The 15,687-nt window shown below is 39.5% G+C and overlaps 1 protein-coding gene across 3 annotated transcripts in view; it reads right to left on the bottom strand.

Annotated features, from left to right (window-relative positions):
- Mhcl (Myosin heavy chain-like) overlaps window positions 1–15,687 on the bottom strand; it is a 133,771-nt gene that overhangs the window by 76,005 nt on the left and 42,079 nt on the right. Inside the window, exon 1 of one of the 3 annotated variants that reach the window (XM_043427538.1) lies at window positions 7,164–9,801. The exons of the other annotated variants lie outside the window; for them this stretch is intronic. Coding sequence (XP_043283473.1) covers window positions 7,164–8,150 — 987 coding nt within the window. The 5' untranslated portion in view covers window positions 8,151–9,801. Of the gene's footprint in view, window positions 1–7,163; window positions 9,802–15,687 lie in introns of those variants that run through there. 3 annotated transcript variants of the gene reach the window in all.

Raw genomic sequence — 15,687 nt, forward strand, 5'->3', positions numbered from 1 at the left:
TGAAATGTAATGAAGGAATTTCATGACAACAGCCGGTGCTTCGTTCTCATAATTATTCGAGTGAGAATTAGCCAACAATTGTCAATCTGTAGCTCGACGATCGTCGCTAAACGGTAATATCACTTGACAATTTTTTTTTCCAATTATGGCGAAACAAAAAAGTAGGATCAAAATTCGTGTTCACAACGTATCACGACAATCACGTGGGAATGAAAAATCTATCAATTTTGAGTGGGATCGAATTAATTGGGCACAGTCATTAGCTTCTGAATCTTGATTAAGTTTGAAATTTCTACGATTGAATGATATTGATTCGATCGATGTGGTAACACGGCGCCAAAGTAAAACCTTGCTCTGTTTCTCACACTTGTGATGGACGTGTTTTCTCTACGTTCACTTCTAAACTTTCGTGCACCTTCCAAAATGATATTTACCTGATGTTTCGTAATCCGAAATAACAAGTAAAATACTCCTCTGCAATCGAGTATCAATGATTCGATAAACTTTGAAAATTTATAAATTCAGGAAGTATTTTTGAAATCTTATATCAAGAGTGAGATTCACGAAATTTGAAAAGCAAAACTCCTGGTGAATGTTTTTCCTTTTGCAGACATAAATTCAAAAAAAATATCGAAAAGGTCCGAGTCTATATAGAAAGTTGGTAGCGAGGTCGAGCAAGGCCGTCCAGAAGCCAATTTTCGTTGGCCACACGCACGTTTTTACACCCGGTCATTGAGCACAAATTGTATTCTCCGCAAGTCTCCAGAGACTTATTTTCTTCTCTTGTTCTCAATCTTCCTCTTCCCAAAACCCTTCTTTATTCGGCTCCTTATACGGTCGACTAATGAAAGTCAAGTTTCATTGCATACATTTAATTACGAGCGCGAAAGTCAGTTCTGTTTGGATTTATCGAGAGATGCTCCGAAAACTCCACTCGAGACGCATCGAGCGTTATACATGCGCATATACCATCGATCACGTCCTCCCTCTCGCTCTCGTCGATATATTTCTTTTATGCAATATCCAGCCGCTTCAAAAAGTCGTATTTAAAGTCCCCGGAATAAGTTGACAGGGGAATTGAGACGAGATAAAGTCTCATTCATTTTCAACTCCAATGGACGACTAATGAGATATCAATTAATTAGCGAAACCCAAAAAAGTCGCCCGGAGCCGAAGACCATTGAAGCACCGAATTTATTGTCACTAATTTGCAAAAATCTTGACCAACGGATCAGAAAGTATAAAGAAAAATACACGCGGTCATATCGAACATTTTTTAATATCTTTTTGACACGCGCGCCCGTAACATACGATTTGCATCACATCGCGAAAGCGTAGATTCGAATTCGCAAAAAATCTCCTTCATCTTCGTAAATATTGAAACCGAGTTGTCATAAGCGAGCGTGCTCTTTAACAGAGGACCAATTAATCAATCGAAATCCGCGTCGTTAATTAGTATGCAGATTGGTGGAAGAAGGGTGAACATAAATACTCGATTCACTTTGAAAAAATAATAAATATCGTGTGCATACGTATATATATTGGTAATACTTATTTATATGCCTCCGGTATATTATGCTTATTAACAGATTCTACCTGCTTCCGTATAGTTTGACACTTGGCTACCACTCGTAACGTTCGATTAAACGTTAATGATAAAATGAAATGAAATGAAAGAAAATGGAAGGAATAAAAATAGCAGGGAGGGACAGCTAGAAGGAACGAAGCAGGGAAAACGAGCTCGTTGAATTCGATTGAGATATCGCGCCAATTGGGATACACATGTGAGTTTATATATGTGTGTGTGTGTTCATATAAACGTATGCGAATCATGCTTCAGCGCGAAGTTTCAGGAAGGACAAAAATAAGATTCGATAGCGCCATAAGATCAAAGAATAAAAGGCGAAGAGAGCGCCTTTCGTGAATTACAGCGAGAGTCTCAAAGCCGTGAGAACTACCCGAGAGACAAGCGTATAGAGAGTACAGAGTGTGTTTCATCTTTTTTTTCTTCCTTCGTCTTTTCTTCGACTCACATACGACCGCGGATACTCTTGAGATCGCTTGCGATAAATTTGCGATAGAGATCGATCTGTCGTTCGTGGCAAGCATCGGAAAGTCGACGAACCCAACCCAAATGAAAACACTTGGTTTTTATGGGTTTCAAAGCGTAATTGAGTGATCCTGGGCATACCAATGGAAAAAAATTTCGAACAACGATTCTCTTGAGTAAGCCTGAGAAAGCGGCGTTTCTCGAATTTTTATTTCAGCTTCAACGAAAGCCTGGAAGCTACAAGTAAAACAAGTTTTTTTAAACAATTGTTATTGGAATAGTTTCACAGAAATGAAAAAATTTTAGTTTTCAAAGACGAAACTTTGTTTGAAATGATAATTTTATTATTTTAGAAATATAATCGGCGCTGTTGATGTCCCGCTTTCAGTTTCGTTTACAATTTTTATAAATTAAGCTTACTGTCCAAAGCACCGGGATAAAAGTGGTCGCTTTGTAATAACTGACAAAAAAAACGTGGCGAAACAAACGAACAACAAAATATGACCGAGAGGACGAACTGACGTCACGTGTGAAATTATATATTGAATGCGGCGTTGCCAATCCATTCGTCGTGTAATCTGAATGATCTCTCATCGCAAGTATTTTTTATTATTTCAGCCAATTTTCAACGGTAAGGTTCAAAAACTAAAATACGTATGCACTCTTGAAGATCTATGAAATAGAACGATCGATTTTTTCTTTTTTGCGAAATCTTGTATATAACTAATGAAAAAATTCAATAACTTTTCATGTATGGACGACTTTCATGTGTTGGAGTGATAAATGTATCAGAGAAAAGTTGATATTCAACAATTAGTTTGCTGCGAAACTACATGGCAAGCAGCGTCCAAATTTTGCAAATTTATCCAGTATACGTATTCATTTTTGCCTACAAAAAATAGCGAATATTCACCCATCTACCTTAACGTCATCGCTTTCAAGAAGCCGAAAACTAAAGTTTCAGAGAATCCTCGTCCATAATATTGATTTTCCTGGTTCTGCTCTGTTTTTTCATGCAAAACGATGAAAGAAATCAATGGTTCGATAGACCGATGAAAAAAGTAGTCGATCGCGTAATTCGCGGAGTTAAAAATGGTGCAACAAAATCGAGCATCACCGCGTGGATCTCTCATCGTGCGCTGTTTTATTAGTGCGAGCATGAGTGACGTAACGCAAAGGGAACGAAGAATAAAAAATTCTCAAAGCGTCCGAGTCGTTTAAACGACGACGACGACGCCGCGTTGAAAAGTAAGCCCGTTTATGTGTAGGAGTGATCGAGACGAGAAAAAGTATTTCTCTTTCTCCGCGTTTTGAAGGCCTTGCCACGGGGCAACCGTATTTGGCAGTATTGGCACATCGTCCACGCGACTACACTGTTTTACCACACTTATTTTCGCCCTCGTAACCATGTCTATGTGCGTGTACGTGTGACCAACATGTATGTAGTTTCTCTTTCGATAATACTGTGGATACTGTACCAAAGGAGACACCAAGAAGACAAATGCCTCGAGTACAGGTACAAACTCTTCTTCTACGAAATACGAGATGAAATGAGAACGTTCGAAAAAATGTATCTAAGTAAACTTTGGGAAACGAAAACGTGTAAGAAGGTTGAGTCATGGCTTTTTTTTCAATATTAGCATTCGATGAGAAAACCGATTCCACCAGGGTCCAACGTGGCTCGATGTGGCGATCGCAGGAAAATAGTAAGTTGAGCTCTGATTTAAAGAGGTGAATTTTAATGTCAGCAGGTTTTTTATCCACAGATTCCTAGTTGTTAAGCGTGACGCGGTGTTAAAACATCAAAAGAGTCGTTGCCATTTTCAAGACACTGTCAATTTATTTTGCTCAAAAGATACGAAACTCGTTGCTGCATGTTTGAATACACACGAGAAATTAGGCACGAGCATCCCACGCGGTTTCTTTGATCCTCGACTTTTGACAACTAATCCCTCCCTGGGAGTGACAGAGTTCGGTGTACCTGTCATGTGGGCGGTCAATCAACGACCAAACCGTCAGGCAAGCGCGCTGGCAAAGCGATCAGTAAAAATCGTGATTGAAAGGACGAAAAGAAAATGTATATATGCATGAGGAAATAAAAAAAAATTAAAAAAAGAAAGCATTATCTTGAGCGAGACTTCGGAACACTCAGAATCAGCATTTCTTTATATACACAGCCCGGGAGAGTTGTTTGGAGAACTCTGCTGGTGATATGCGTCCCACAACGTTTTTTATTCCCAATAATGTCGGGAGAAGCTTATTTTAAAAACCTATACGACTCGCTCTCATTCTATCGAGAGGGCTACGATTATTTTTTTTTGCTTCAGAATGTCGGTTATTATTTTCTTATGTGATTGCGATTATTGTGAGAACTGCGAGCGTTTGTTTTGATTCTTAAGTTACTCCGTGAAATCGATCGCCGTTATTGTGACATTTGTTTTTATCTTTTTTTCTCCTCATTTCAATTGGATGATATATCCACGTATAATAACTGTAATCATGATTGCATTTATATCGAAAACTATCGGGCATCATTAAGCTATTGGAAATAATTGTCGAATTCGCTGGAGCAATTATCAAGTAATCACTTGGCGATAATCGCCAAAGACAAAATCGTGGCAAGGGGCAAACTCGATGGAGCGCGAGGAGCGATCATGCGATCGCGAAATGCGACGGATCGCGTGAGCGAGCTAAAGCTTCCGAGATGTTTCGATGACAGGTAACGACATTGCGTGATTAACAATTTCATAACCTTTCCTCCCTCTCTCTCTCTTTCTCTTTCTCTCAGACAATTTTTATTTACTGCACACTTCTCTAGCAAAACTCGATGGAGAACCTTGAGTCTTCATCGACGCAATCCATCCCACAGTCGTCTCGAACATGCCGGAGAAGCATCACGACTCCCACAGAAGATTGTCGCGCGCGATCCACACGACAATGAAATTCTAGAGTTTTGCATCCGCGCGCATAATGGCGCACTAAATCATTGCTAAACGTACGTGTGAAGAGGTACGATCCATGGATGACGCGAGTAATGCAAAGCAATCAATTTTCACGATTATCAATCACGAAACATTGCTAATCCAATGTGTCGCTACGACACTCGACGCGTGGTCCATTGTTTTGTAAAAATTGTAAAAAGTCCAGCGCCAAAGTGTTTAAATGATTATTCGATACAAATGAGGCTGCGAAAATTATTCGTTTGAAAAAAATATTGATCGATAGGAACAAGCATAAAGCATTTGAAAGACGATTGTTTTGACCAATCTGTTTTCGCACGGAGTCTAAACGTTCGCGAGAAAAATTTCTCTCGCCCCAATCAGCCAACACTAAGCACAGACAATGGACAAAAATATGCGTGCAGGATACAATACAGTCGCAGCAGACCGTTTTTTTTACGAGATAATTGTTATGTCCCCTTGTCTTTGTAGAACATCCATGAATTATTCAAGACGCCATATTATCTGTGACACACATATCAACGCGCGTCGTCGGTGACACTTGAGACGTAGGACGAATGTAAAAGGAATCAAACGATTCTTTGTTTCTACAATAAATTGAAAGAGAATTTTAAAAAATGAAGAAACAAAATGGATCAGATTAAATGAAACACTGCTCCGTTTTGCAGTAGGAAGAAATTTATACTCGAGACGATTTTTTTTCTATCTTAGAAAACATTTGATATCCTCTGGAAAACTGCTCGTGAAAGTCAACGCGAAAATTCAAGAGTCGGCGATGTCTCCTTACGACTGCGGGAGATGCAAAATTGAGACTCCTTTTGACGTTGAACGATCGATTTAAATTTTATTTTAGACAACTGTAATTGCAGTGAATTGCCTTTTAAGTGTACGTTATTTCAACAGAATGAGGCTGAAAGATGCCAATTCCTGCCGCGATCGGGATAATTAATTCGTCGATAATTACTTCATCATCGTGATTGCCGAATGATCGAAATTTCCAATCACGTACAAATTCGATCGGTATGTGCGCGACACACACGCACGTATTTTCGTTTAAAGATATACTCAAGAAATGGCGGACAGGATGTTTTCTCATTGCCGTTTAATTCTTAATCTTTCTCAATCATCGTGAATAATCGACGAGCGTTTGATCATCAGAGTTTTCCAGCATCGTTGTTTTAACGTGATTGCATAAAAGTATTTGTCGATCGTTTTTCCAAGTGAGATCGAACGACCGTTCATTGATTCTCACTCTGCCCCATTCCGCATCAATTACGCTTAAACTCGGTACATGCTATTAAAAAAACCTTCGCTCGACCCTGATTCATATCTTGTAATGACGACACATCCTGGAATTCAAAACGAAAAGGGGAATATTGAATTACACGCGGGGATGAAAGAAACTTTAATAAAATCCTGCTATTTTGGTGTCACATTTCACAAGTGTTTAACGAGAACAAAAAATCGGATAAAACGCTTCGGTCTGAACCAATAAACGAAGCATCAGCGCAATAATTTAATGTTCGTAAATCTTGAGAAAAAAAAACTATCGTCGCGATAAATCAAAGTTTCATCGGGGGGTTTCACTTATTACAAATGCAGATTAAATTCGTACTTCTAATTGGCAATTATAGCGACAGAGAGTTTATCGCTCCATCAATCTGTAGGTCTTAGACGTCACTGCCGTTTCCATTGTTATTTTATAGAAGCTCTTATGGAAGCAGGAAGAGGAGTATATATCGGTAAAAGACAATGGGGAAAAGAATATCTCGGCGTTAAAAAAATTAGGGGTTTCAGTGAGATATCCCACACGAAAGAGTCGTGCCTCCTCGCGCCAACGCTGGAAAACAGCTGCGCGTGCAACTGCTGCACAGAGTACGTGCGAATAGGAGAAAACGGGGCCCAATTTTCATAGCGCAACAGGCATCGGCGAAAGATCTCGACGCCCACGTTCGTTGCGTCGCGTGTCCCACGGTTTTTTCATTTATTTTTTCTCGATTCCAGGCCCGTAGGCCCGTTCCTGTTGGGAACTTTTGCCGTCCGGCAAAAATATTCACGAGTGCGTATTAAATTCTCGTTACAACGATTTCAAGTATTTGTACAGCCGAAAATTGTGGACGTATATATTCCATGTTTCGATTCGATAAAAATACCTGAAAATTTTGCGGCGCTCTGTTCTCGAGGAGAATATCCAAATTCTTGAGATAGCGTTCACCCTGATGTTTGTTCTTTCCCAATCTGTTGAATTTTCGATTCATCGCCATTTCCAAAAGTTCCTCCCACTCGACAACCTCGTATACCGGTCTCCGGGATTGCTGCCCATAACGAGTCCTCTTGATAATCCTGCCGGATCCTTGTCCTTTTCTCTCGTTAACAAAATGAATTCTTCTGCTATCGACGTTTATCCTCGATGAATCATAATTATCATGCTCGTCGTGTGATTCGAGCCTCTCTTCTTTTTTCGCTGTGATTCTCTGCGACTTTCTCTCCCGGGGAGCTCTTATAACGCTACTGTCGTCCCAGCCCTGTTCCATCTTCCTGTAACGTTCATCAGTGATTCTCGGACTGCTTCGTAAACTATCGGCCCAGCTTTCCCTCTTGAAAAATCTTCTACTCGTGTCCCTCGCTACTTCGTGAGGCGTTACCGACGATCGGAACGATCTCGTTGACCGCAAGTTCCTCGTGTCGCGTTTACGCGTATCCCTCGAATCCCCGAGGCTCCCATCGACTCGAAACACTTCTTTTTCACGGTCCATGTCATCGAGAACGAGATCGATTCTTCGTATCATTGAATTTGCTGAATCGCGAAGCGAATCATTTACGTTTCCGGTTTCGGACGAGTTGATACTGTCGCTGTCGCTGTACTCCCACGAGCTCGTTGAATTTCTGCTCAATTTTCGTCGCGTGCTCGTCTCCCCTCGACAACGCGACGCCGAGCTCATCGATCCCGAATTTTTCCGCGAAATTTTGGCATTTTTCAAATTTGTCGACGACGAACCCGTCGACGATATCGAGGATCGCGGATTGTTCGCTTTTTCCCGGGCGTTTTGTTTCGCTATTCCACTCGCATGAGCCTTGCCACGGCATCCTCGATGATGGTTTATCGTCTCCTCTCTGATCTTATTTGCCGGCATTTTCATCAATTGTTTGTTCGCTTTTCAGCTCGTATATCAATTATCCACTTTATTGCTCCACTTTATTTCCTTGTTTTTTATCCCCGCTAGTTTCGCATACTACGCGCTTTTTTCAACAAAATCCTTTTAAATATTTTCTTCTTACTTGTCTCCTTCGATTTACATACATCGTTCCAACTAATAAGCTATTATTATGTTCTGCTTCATGAATAATATCTGCGTTTCGAAATAAATCTTCTTCGGTCTTTCGAAAGCGAGTAGATTTTTTTTTCTAAGCCCCGTGATTGAATCCATGAATATGAATATCCATCATCGCGGTTTATTGTCCATTGGAAATTGCTCCGATTACAAGAACACTCGTTTAGCCTCTTATTCAATGCATCTTCTCGATAACTCGATAATTTCTCAGTCAGTTTCTTTTAACGCATTCCACCGCACTCCGCGTTATTTCCCTTCCATTAATGGCATAATAAGCCAGTAAAATGCATGAGTTTTAGCATTTCATTGCGAGCCCAATCCGTGACGAAACTTCATTGATGCAGCAACAATGTTCTCGTGAAACGCGCCGCAAACATTAGTCGTGTCCTCGCTTGGTCGATTTTTTTCGCACTGTCACTTTTTACTTCTCCTTCGTCGCAGCTTCTGTATTTACATTCGGTAATCCAGAGGTTTTCTCGTGGCTCGTGCACTCGATCTTAGGGCGGTTCGTCGTCGAACTTAATTTTGCCCTGAATCAGATTTTTCTTTCAATCAATTCGTCGATCTTCTTTACCGCACCGATTCCATTCTTACGGTAATGAATTTCTCGAATTTGTGCATTATTTTGAAGAAACGAGACACGAAGAGACGACTCGTTCGGAGGGAATAACGAGCTTTTCATAGAGTTACGTGCGGGCGTAATACTCCGGCTCTTGTCACAGTCTTTTTTCTTTATTCTGTTAGCAAAATGAGAGAGGGATTTGCGGTTGTGCTGTTACAGGCGACAGCTGCTTTTCAACGGGGATCGCAACGTTTATCCTGCCATTAAATCGGCGTTCCAGTTACGAGAACGTTCATTACGCTCTGCGTGTATTCGCACTCATGCACGCATATTTGTTTACACGGGGTTTCGCCCCAGAAATCTATACTTCTGTATACCCATGTTTACATGCGATATAAATGTGTCCGATTAATGGATATGAAAACATCAAATATGCACACACACACACACACACACGCGCGCGCGCGCGTATATGTATTGTACGAATGTGAAAAAAACGTGATCGATCGTGAATCAAGTTTCACGTTCGTTTTTTTCTGTGATATTGCCAACTCTCATTCCAGTCAATTATCACGACGTAAACGGAGGGAAATTAAAAACGGTTGCGACCGGAGGATTGGATTCATGGAACAACCATACGTAAAAAAAATGAAGATTACACGAAAAGGTGCGTACAAACGATCTAGATAAAATTAAATTCCTTGATTGAATTTTCTCAATGCCCGATTTCGCGTCGATCTCAAATCTGTTAATTTCACAAAATCCGTAAATTATTGGGTTTGAAACGATTTTCCCTTTCAACCAATAACGATCGTGAGGCTTTGAGCAATTTGTTAACCGTCCACTTTTTCAATAAATGTTTACTTCAAGTCCATTGGGAAGTAATTGCTTACGGATTATAATAACACACGAAATTTGGAAGTGAAGAAAAAAACGGATATGTAAAGCGCGACGAGACCGCGGCTCGTCGTCGTTTACGCGCGAGAGTCGACTGAATCGGCAATCCGCGAGAGATCCAGTCTCCCTGCTAAAGCGAAGTGTAGTATACACGAAGGAGCACAGAAAACCGACGCGTGTGCCCACGACCAATGTGTTCCTCCTACTTGTTCGGAAGCGAGTATAACGTCGTCGTCGTCGTCGTCGTCGTCGTCGTCGTCGTCAACGGGAGACTCGCTCGGGTTGCACTTGGTGTACACTCGGCTGACTCACGTCTCACGTGTGTAGGACGAAAAGAGGCCCAATCGTGTCTCAATAGGCCCAACAAAGATGTGGAATGAGAACGAAAGAGATAAGAATGTTTGTACACCTATGAGTCATTCCAATCAAAATCGACGTGTAATTGAATCACATTCTCCTGGACAAACTAATCTTGATGAATTTATCATTTTCATGTTTATCTGGGAATTCAAGTCATTTCGTGAGATTAAACATCATCTTTTTCGTTCCATCAATCGTTTGTCTGACCGTCGTTTTTTTTTTTTGTTTACAGGATCAATTTACTCTTTTTATTTTCTTTTTACGTGAATACACGCAACGATCAAATATTTTTGATAAACTTCTCTGAGATTGTGTGAAATAAATCAGCATCCCATAAAATTTATTTGAATTGAATTTAACGAGATTTGTATATTGGCAAAAATCTTAAGTATTTTCACTCAAGTTCAAATATTCCTACTTTTTTGGTAGCGCAAATAGGGACATTCGAAATTTGGAGTAATTCCTAACCTCTGAGAAATCGCTGTTATATAGGAAAAGCTTCTGCTTCTGCCATTTTTCTTAAACATTGGGTAACCTTTTATTTTTATCGTCGCTATGGATTCGTTACATTTTTTTCCATCAATGAGACAGTTTGTATGAAGAATTTAGAATATATTTGGTATATGAATTATTGAATAGAAATGTAGTGATGATGGAATCTCCCTAAGCTCCCGTATAAATTTAACGATTTTTGAAGTTTTTATTCTTCGGTAAATGTTCGATAATCTGACCTGAAAATTTGTTTATTCGCATGCACTTTTGCTTTACTGTTATTTAAAATCAGTTATTTGTAAAATATTCGGGTTCGTGAAAGGAATACCTTAAGAATCATCGAACGATTCTACCGGATTTCGCTGAAAAATGTGATTTAATTAGCCGATTCTGGCTGTGGTCTGTTTTCGGAAAGCAGATTTTTCTCACCAAACGCAATAGATAAATAAAAATACGTAGCAGCAGTTTGCGTACGCCATAACACGTTTATTCCGATGGCAAAGATTATTTTATCACAAATTGCACATGTATTTGCCATAACTAAAGATACCAGAGTCGGATTCACACAGCTTCACTGCTCACTACGAAATTTATTTGTCGCGATTTCAACGAAAATTCGCGGAGAAATCCACGACGCTGAAGTTTGCAACGTTCGGGTCCAACGAAATGAAGGAAAAAAAAACATTTGTAATTCACCAATTTGTTCATTTCGTGAAGTATCGGTGGAGGTTGAAAAACTACAAATTGCAAATTCGACAGGGAACGATATTGGAGAATTACTAGAATTATTGGAGAGTTTTTTTTATCATTTCGTTGGACTCCAACGTTGCAAACTTCAGCGTCATGATTACAAGTCTTTCTCCGAACGTACACAAGATTACAATATAATGATAAAAAGTCATTTCAACGAAATTCATATCCGAAGCAAAGTAGTGGAAACAACGTCGAACAAAATAATGTTGTTATGATAGTTCGGTTAAAAAAAATTACTCCAATTTTCTCTACTCTGAAAATTCTGAAACTCGAAACCAGTTGAAATTGATCAATTTTTTTATTTCAACCTGGATATGCGTTGGTACTTTGAGTACTTTTGGTATAACCATTTAAAATATTCCCATCACCGTACGGTTCGACGATCGTGTGTATCGTCGAAAAGAAGTTTCACGGAGACCGTGTTATTATGATTGACGTGCTCCACGTTTTTGAGGTACTTATTTTTTCTTTCATTATACATCATTATTGCGGATACGAGGGGAAGGCTGTTTGGAAATTTGTTGGAAATGTTAGATTCGTATCTAATATGCGGAATATATGTGTAACTGGTATCGCGTGTATATAGGACGTCTATAATGTGCGGTATACATAATAGGATACAGTAAAAGTATCGCATGGCCAACGAGAGAGTGGAAGAGGGAGGGGAGAGTGAGAGAAGAGAATCGAGCGCTCTTTTACCACCTTTTCGCGATACGTGGCCACGTCGCGACGAATAACCTTTTCCACGAAAATGGGAGGGGTTTGACTTTTGTGAACTTCATCTACCACATTGAGGCTTTGCACGCGAACGACTCTGTTCCCGAAGATCCTAAGATCGCTTGAGCTATAGCGCGCAGCTATAGGCTGTACCTGAGAGCACAGCCATTCATCATTCTACCAGGCCATAAATCTCTTTTTATGTATTAGTCTAATACAATTGTTATTGGTCTCTTATTTATATACGTTTGCGTTCATGCTCAATGTTATTGTTTCATAAATCCATTTTTTAATTGAATTTAACATTTAATCGAAATGTCGAAGTTTGGCTGGGGTGTGATAATAATTTAGGAGTTGGATATCGTGTTCGATTAATTATATTTTGCTGTCGGGGGAACTACTTTTAGTACGAGACAAAGAAAGACACTTATTTTTTCACTCTCTGTGACGAATGTCAGTGATGTTTTGGAGATTATTCGAGTATGATGCTGACAATCGAATATCCGCTTTTTCAATGACGCGATTTAACGTCGAATGATCTGACAGAAATGATTTCAACTATTTTTATTGTGAATTTGGGTTGTACAATGATGAAAACTGGGATCGAAGATTCAACGTTGTAATTGAATGAATTAATTTAAAAAATCGAATTCTTTATAAAAATACCATGGAAGAGATGCGGTAGAGGAAGTGCAGCATATGTGGAATACTGCAAGCGATTTGGAATAGCGATATGGCTACTGAACAGTGAGAGATGTTAGGAAGAGCCGCTTCGTTGTTATTTACATCGTCACAGGTAGAAAGAAACATCGTTGAGGAACATTTTCGGTAAGAATCCTATCAAGTTCGACCACTCAAACTATTGTGCTAAATTTACATACAATAAATGGTCTAAAATATCCAATACTGTTGTCACTTTATGGTTTCGCGTTGATTTATTAGTCAGGTCAAAAATAGAAGGTACTTTTTTATAATTAAGGTTAGGAGGCTATGTGATACTTTTTTGGAATACGGATGATGAATAGAATTTGAAAAATTTCGAATTGTATGCATTTTTTCGATTTCGTTTCTCGAAATGAGCTGGCACAAATATGTCTGCTTCAATTGACGCTATTCGCAAAAAAATGAATCATTTAAAAGCGGCTAAGATTTTTAGTGTACCAAGGTCGACGTTGTTTCGATCAGCGAATGAGGAATAAGGTGGTCCTTCTATTGCAGAGCTTACGAACAACGTGAATATATTCGGAAGCACATATTTAACAAAAACATTGAGAGTATTAAAATCTGGCGGTGAAGAGAACATTTTACGGTTCAAACGACTGACATACAGATCGGATAAGTTTTGTTTATAAGACAGCCGATAGGAACCTCACGAGCAAGAACGAATGGTTTTACCAAAAAGAAAATGACAAATTTTATGATAGCCATTCAATGTCGACGAAAGTGGACTCCTTTATCGTTCAGAGTAAAATTCCAAAAATCATTGGTCGTAAAGAAAAAAAGAAAGAAATTGGAGCTGTGACATCAACCGAAAGAGGAGCGCTGATAACTGTTGTCCTCTGTTTGAGTCCAGCAGGAATATTCGTACTTCCCAGGATCATTTTCCTTCGAAATAATATAACGGATACTTTAATGAAAGATACTTTGATGATTTTCCAATTAATACGAAATCAAATTGATTTGGAATACGCCTATTCCAATTTACCTGCACCTCGAGTCAAATGTCATTTTTTGACATTTTCTACTCATCTCAAAATTTGACGAAGTTCTTAAGTTTTTTTTTTTTTTTTTTTTTTAAATTTTTAATTATTTGCTCAAGATGATCAAATAGCTTTATAGTTTTTTAACGTTTTTATGCAGTTTTCCTCATGTTCTCTCCTGTAATGTTTCAGATATTTCTTAAAAACAAACTCGAATTCCATCTATGCTGGACTTCCTCCATGAATAAGTGTTTCAATATTTCCTACCGTGAAGCGTCTAAGTGAAATAACTGAGCAGTCTTTTCATCATCCATAATAAGTGCCAAAGGTGGGAAAGCGACACGAACCCAAGTGTGTGGAAGTACAAAAAGCGTCTTCGTTTTTTTTTTCTCATTTTCAAGCCATTTGAATACACTAACGTACGTTTATCTGTGCTCAAAAGAGTATACCCGTCGTCGGTTTAGTCTCGTATTGAAATCCAGGAAGTCGGTAACTCCCGTGCCGCTGTTTATTTCTCTCTCTCTCTCACCCTTTAATACACACACACACACACACACATACGCTTCTATTCTTGGCGTTAACGTCCGAGAGCTTTTAGAAATACGAAACGCGCCACAAAATTCCTCTCTCGAATAATGAAACGTAAACAGATGAGAAAACGAGCCCAGCTCCTCGCTCAAACCTATCAATGTGTTTGCACGATATCTAAATCGCTTCCACCGGCCATCATCAACCGATTATTTCTTCACGTGCATGTTCACCGAAGGGTGAAAATATGAAGATCAGCTCCAAGTATGTGGCCACGTTACGCGAGCAAAAATACTTTTGTTGCCAAAGCGAGCGTCAGTTTTGATGGAGAATTATATTTTTATCGCAATTATGCTATTTTTATAGCGAATATTCGCGATATTAAACTTTCGAAATGGAACGCTCAATTCAAGGAGCAAAAGCACCTAAAATTTATGGCTCCGAGCAAACGATTACGACAGAATGATTTTTTAATAAATATACAATTTATCGATTCTGAGTAAGGACAAAGAGGAACAATCGAATAACGAGAATTATTTGCCTCTGTGCACGTGCCTATTCGCACACAATAACGTAGTTATATTATTCGCATTGCCGAAGCCGGAAGTAGAAACTCTCGCCACGTGGTCCCGCTAGAATCGCGAGATGAATCTGTGTACACGCGTTTGTTTGTGTGAAAAAGGCAAGTATACACCGACGGTGAGTTTCGCTAAGGGAATGAGCAAAAGGAAATGTATAAATAAATGTTTGTGTGTGCGCGCACGCGAAACTGGGGAACATACACAGTCATTGGTGCAAAACTACGAGGAACGTAGCCACGGGTGATCGATGCTCGGTTCTCGATCTGGACTGCACGTGGGTCGACCTATAACTCGAGAATATGCTCAAACTCGGAGAGCTTGACGCCGCTTCTCTCTCTTTCTCTTCGACTTCGCCGTCTTTCTTTCTCTCTGTCACTTTATTTAAGTCATACGAATTCCAACGGGCTCCGAATCACTCATAAACATCTTTACAACCGTTTCTCAGTAGACTCGAAAGTCGCAAATTAATCAGGCATCAATCCCTTGAAAATACACCAACAGGAGAGAGAGAGAAGCAAAAGTCTCCTACGAAACCACTACGAATCATTAAAAAAAAGCAGCCTTCCCGATTAGAATTTTTATCCAATCGGAAAAATCTCTTCAAATGCGGTTCACGCCACAATGACGCTCGAAGAATCATTAAAATCTTAAGCTCATAAAACGAGAAGCAGAATTGATTTTAACGACCGAAAAAAAAATCTACGATAAGTGTTGGAACGAAAACACGGAACTATGTATCCGGAACGTGGAATGTG

The sequence above is a fragment of the Venturia canescens genome, chromosome 1, assembly GCF_019457755.1.
Source record: "Venturia canescens isolate UGA chromosome 1, ASM1945775v1, whole genome shotgun sequence".
Taxonomy (NCBI): Eukaryota; Metazoa; Arthropoda; class Insecta; order Hymenoptera; family Ichneumonidae; genus Venturia; species Venturia canescens.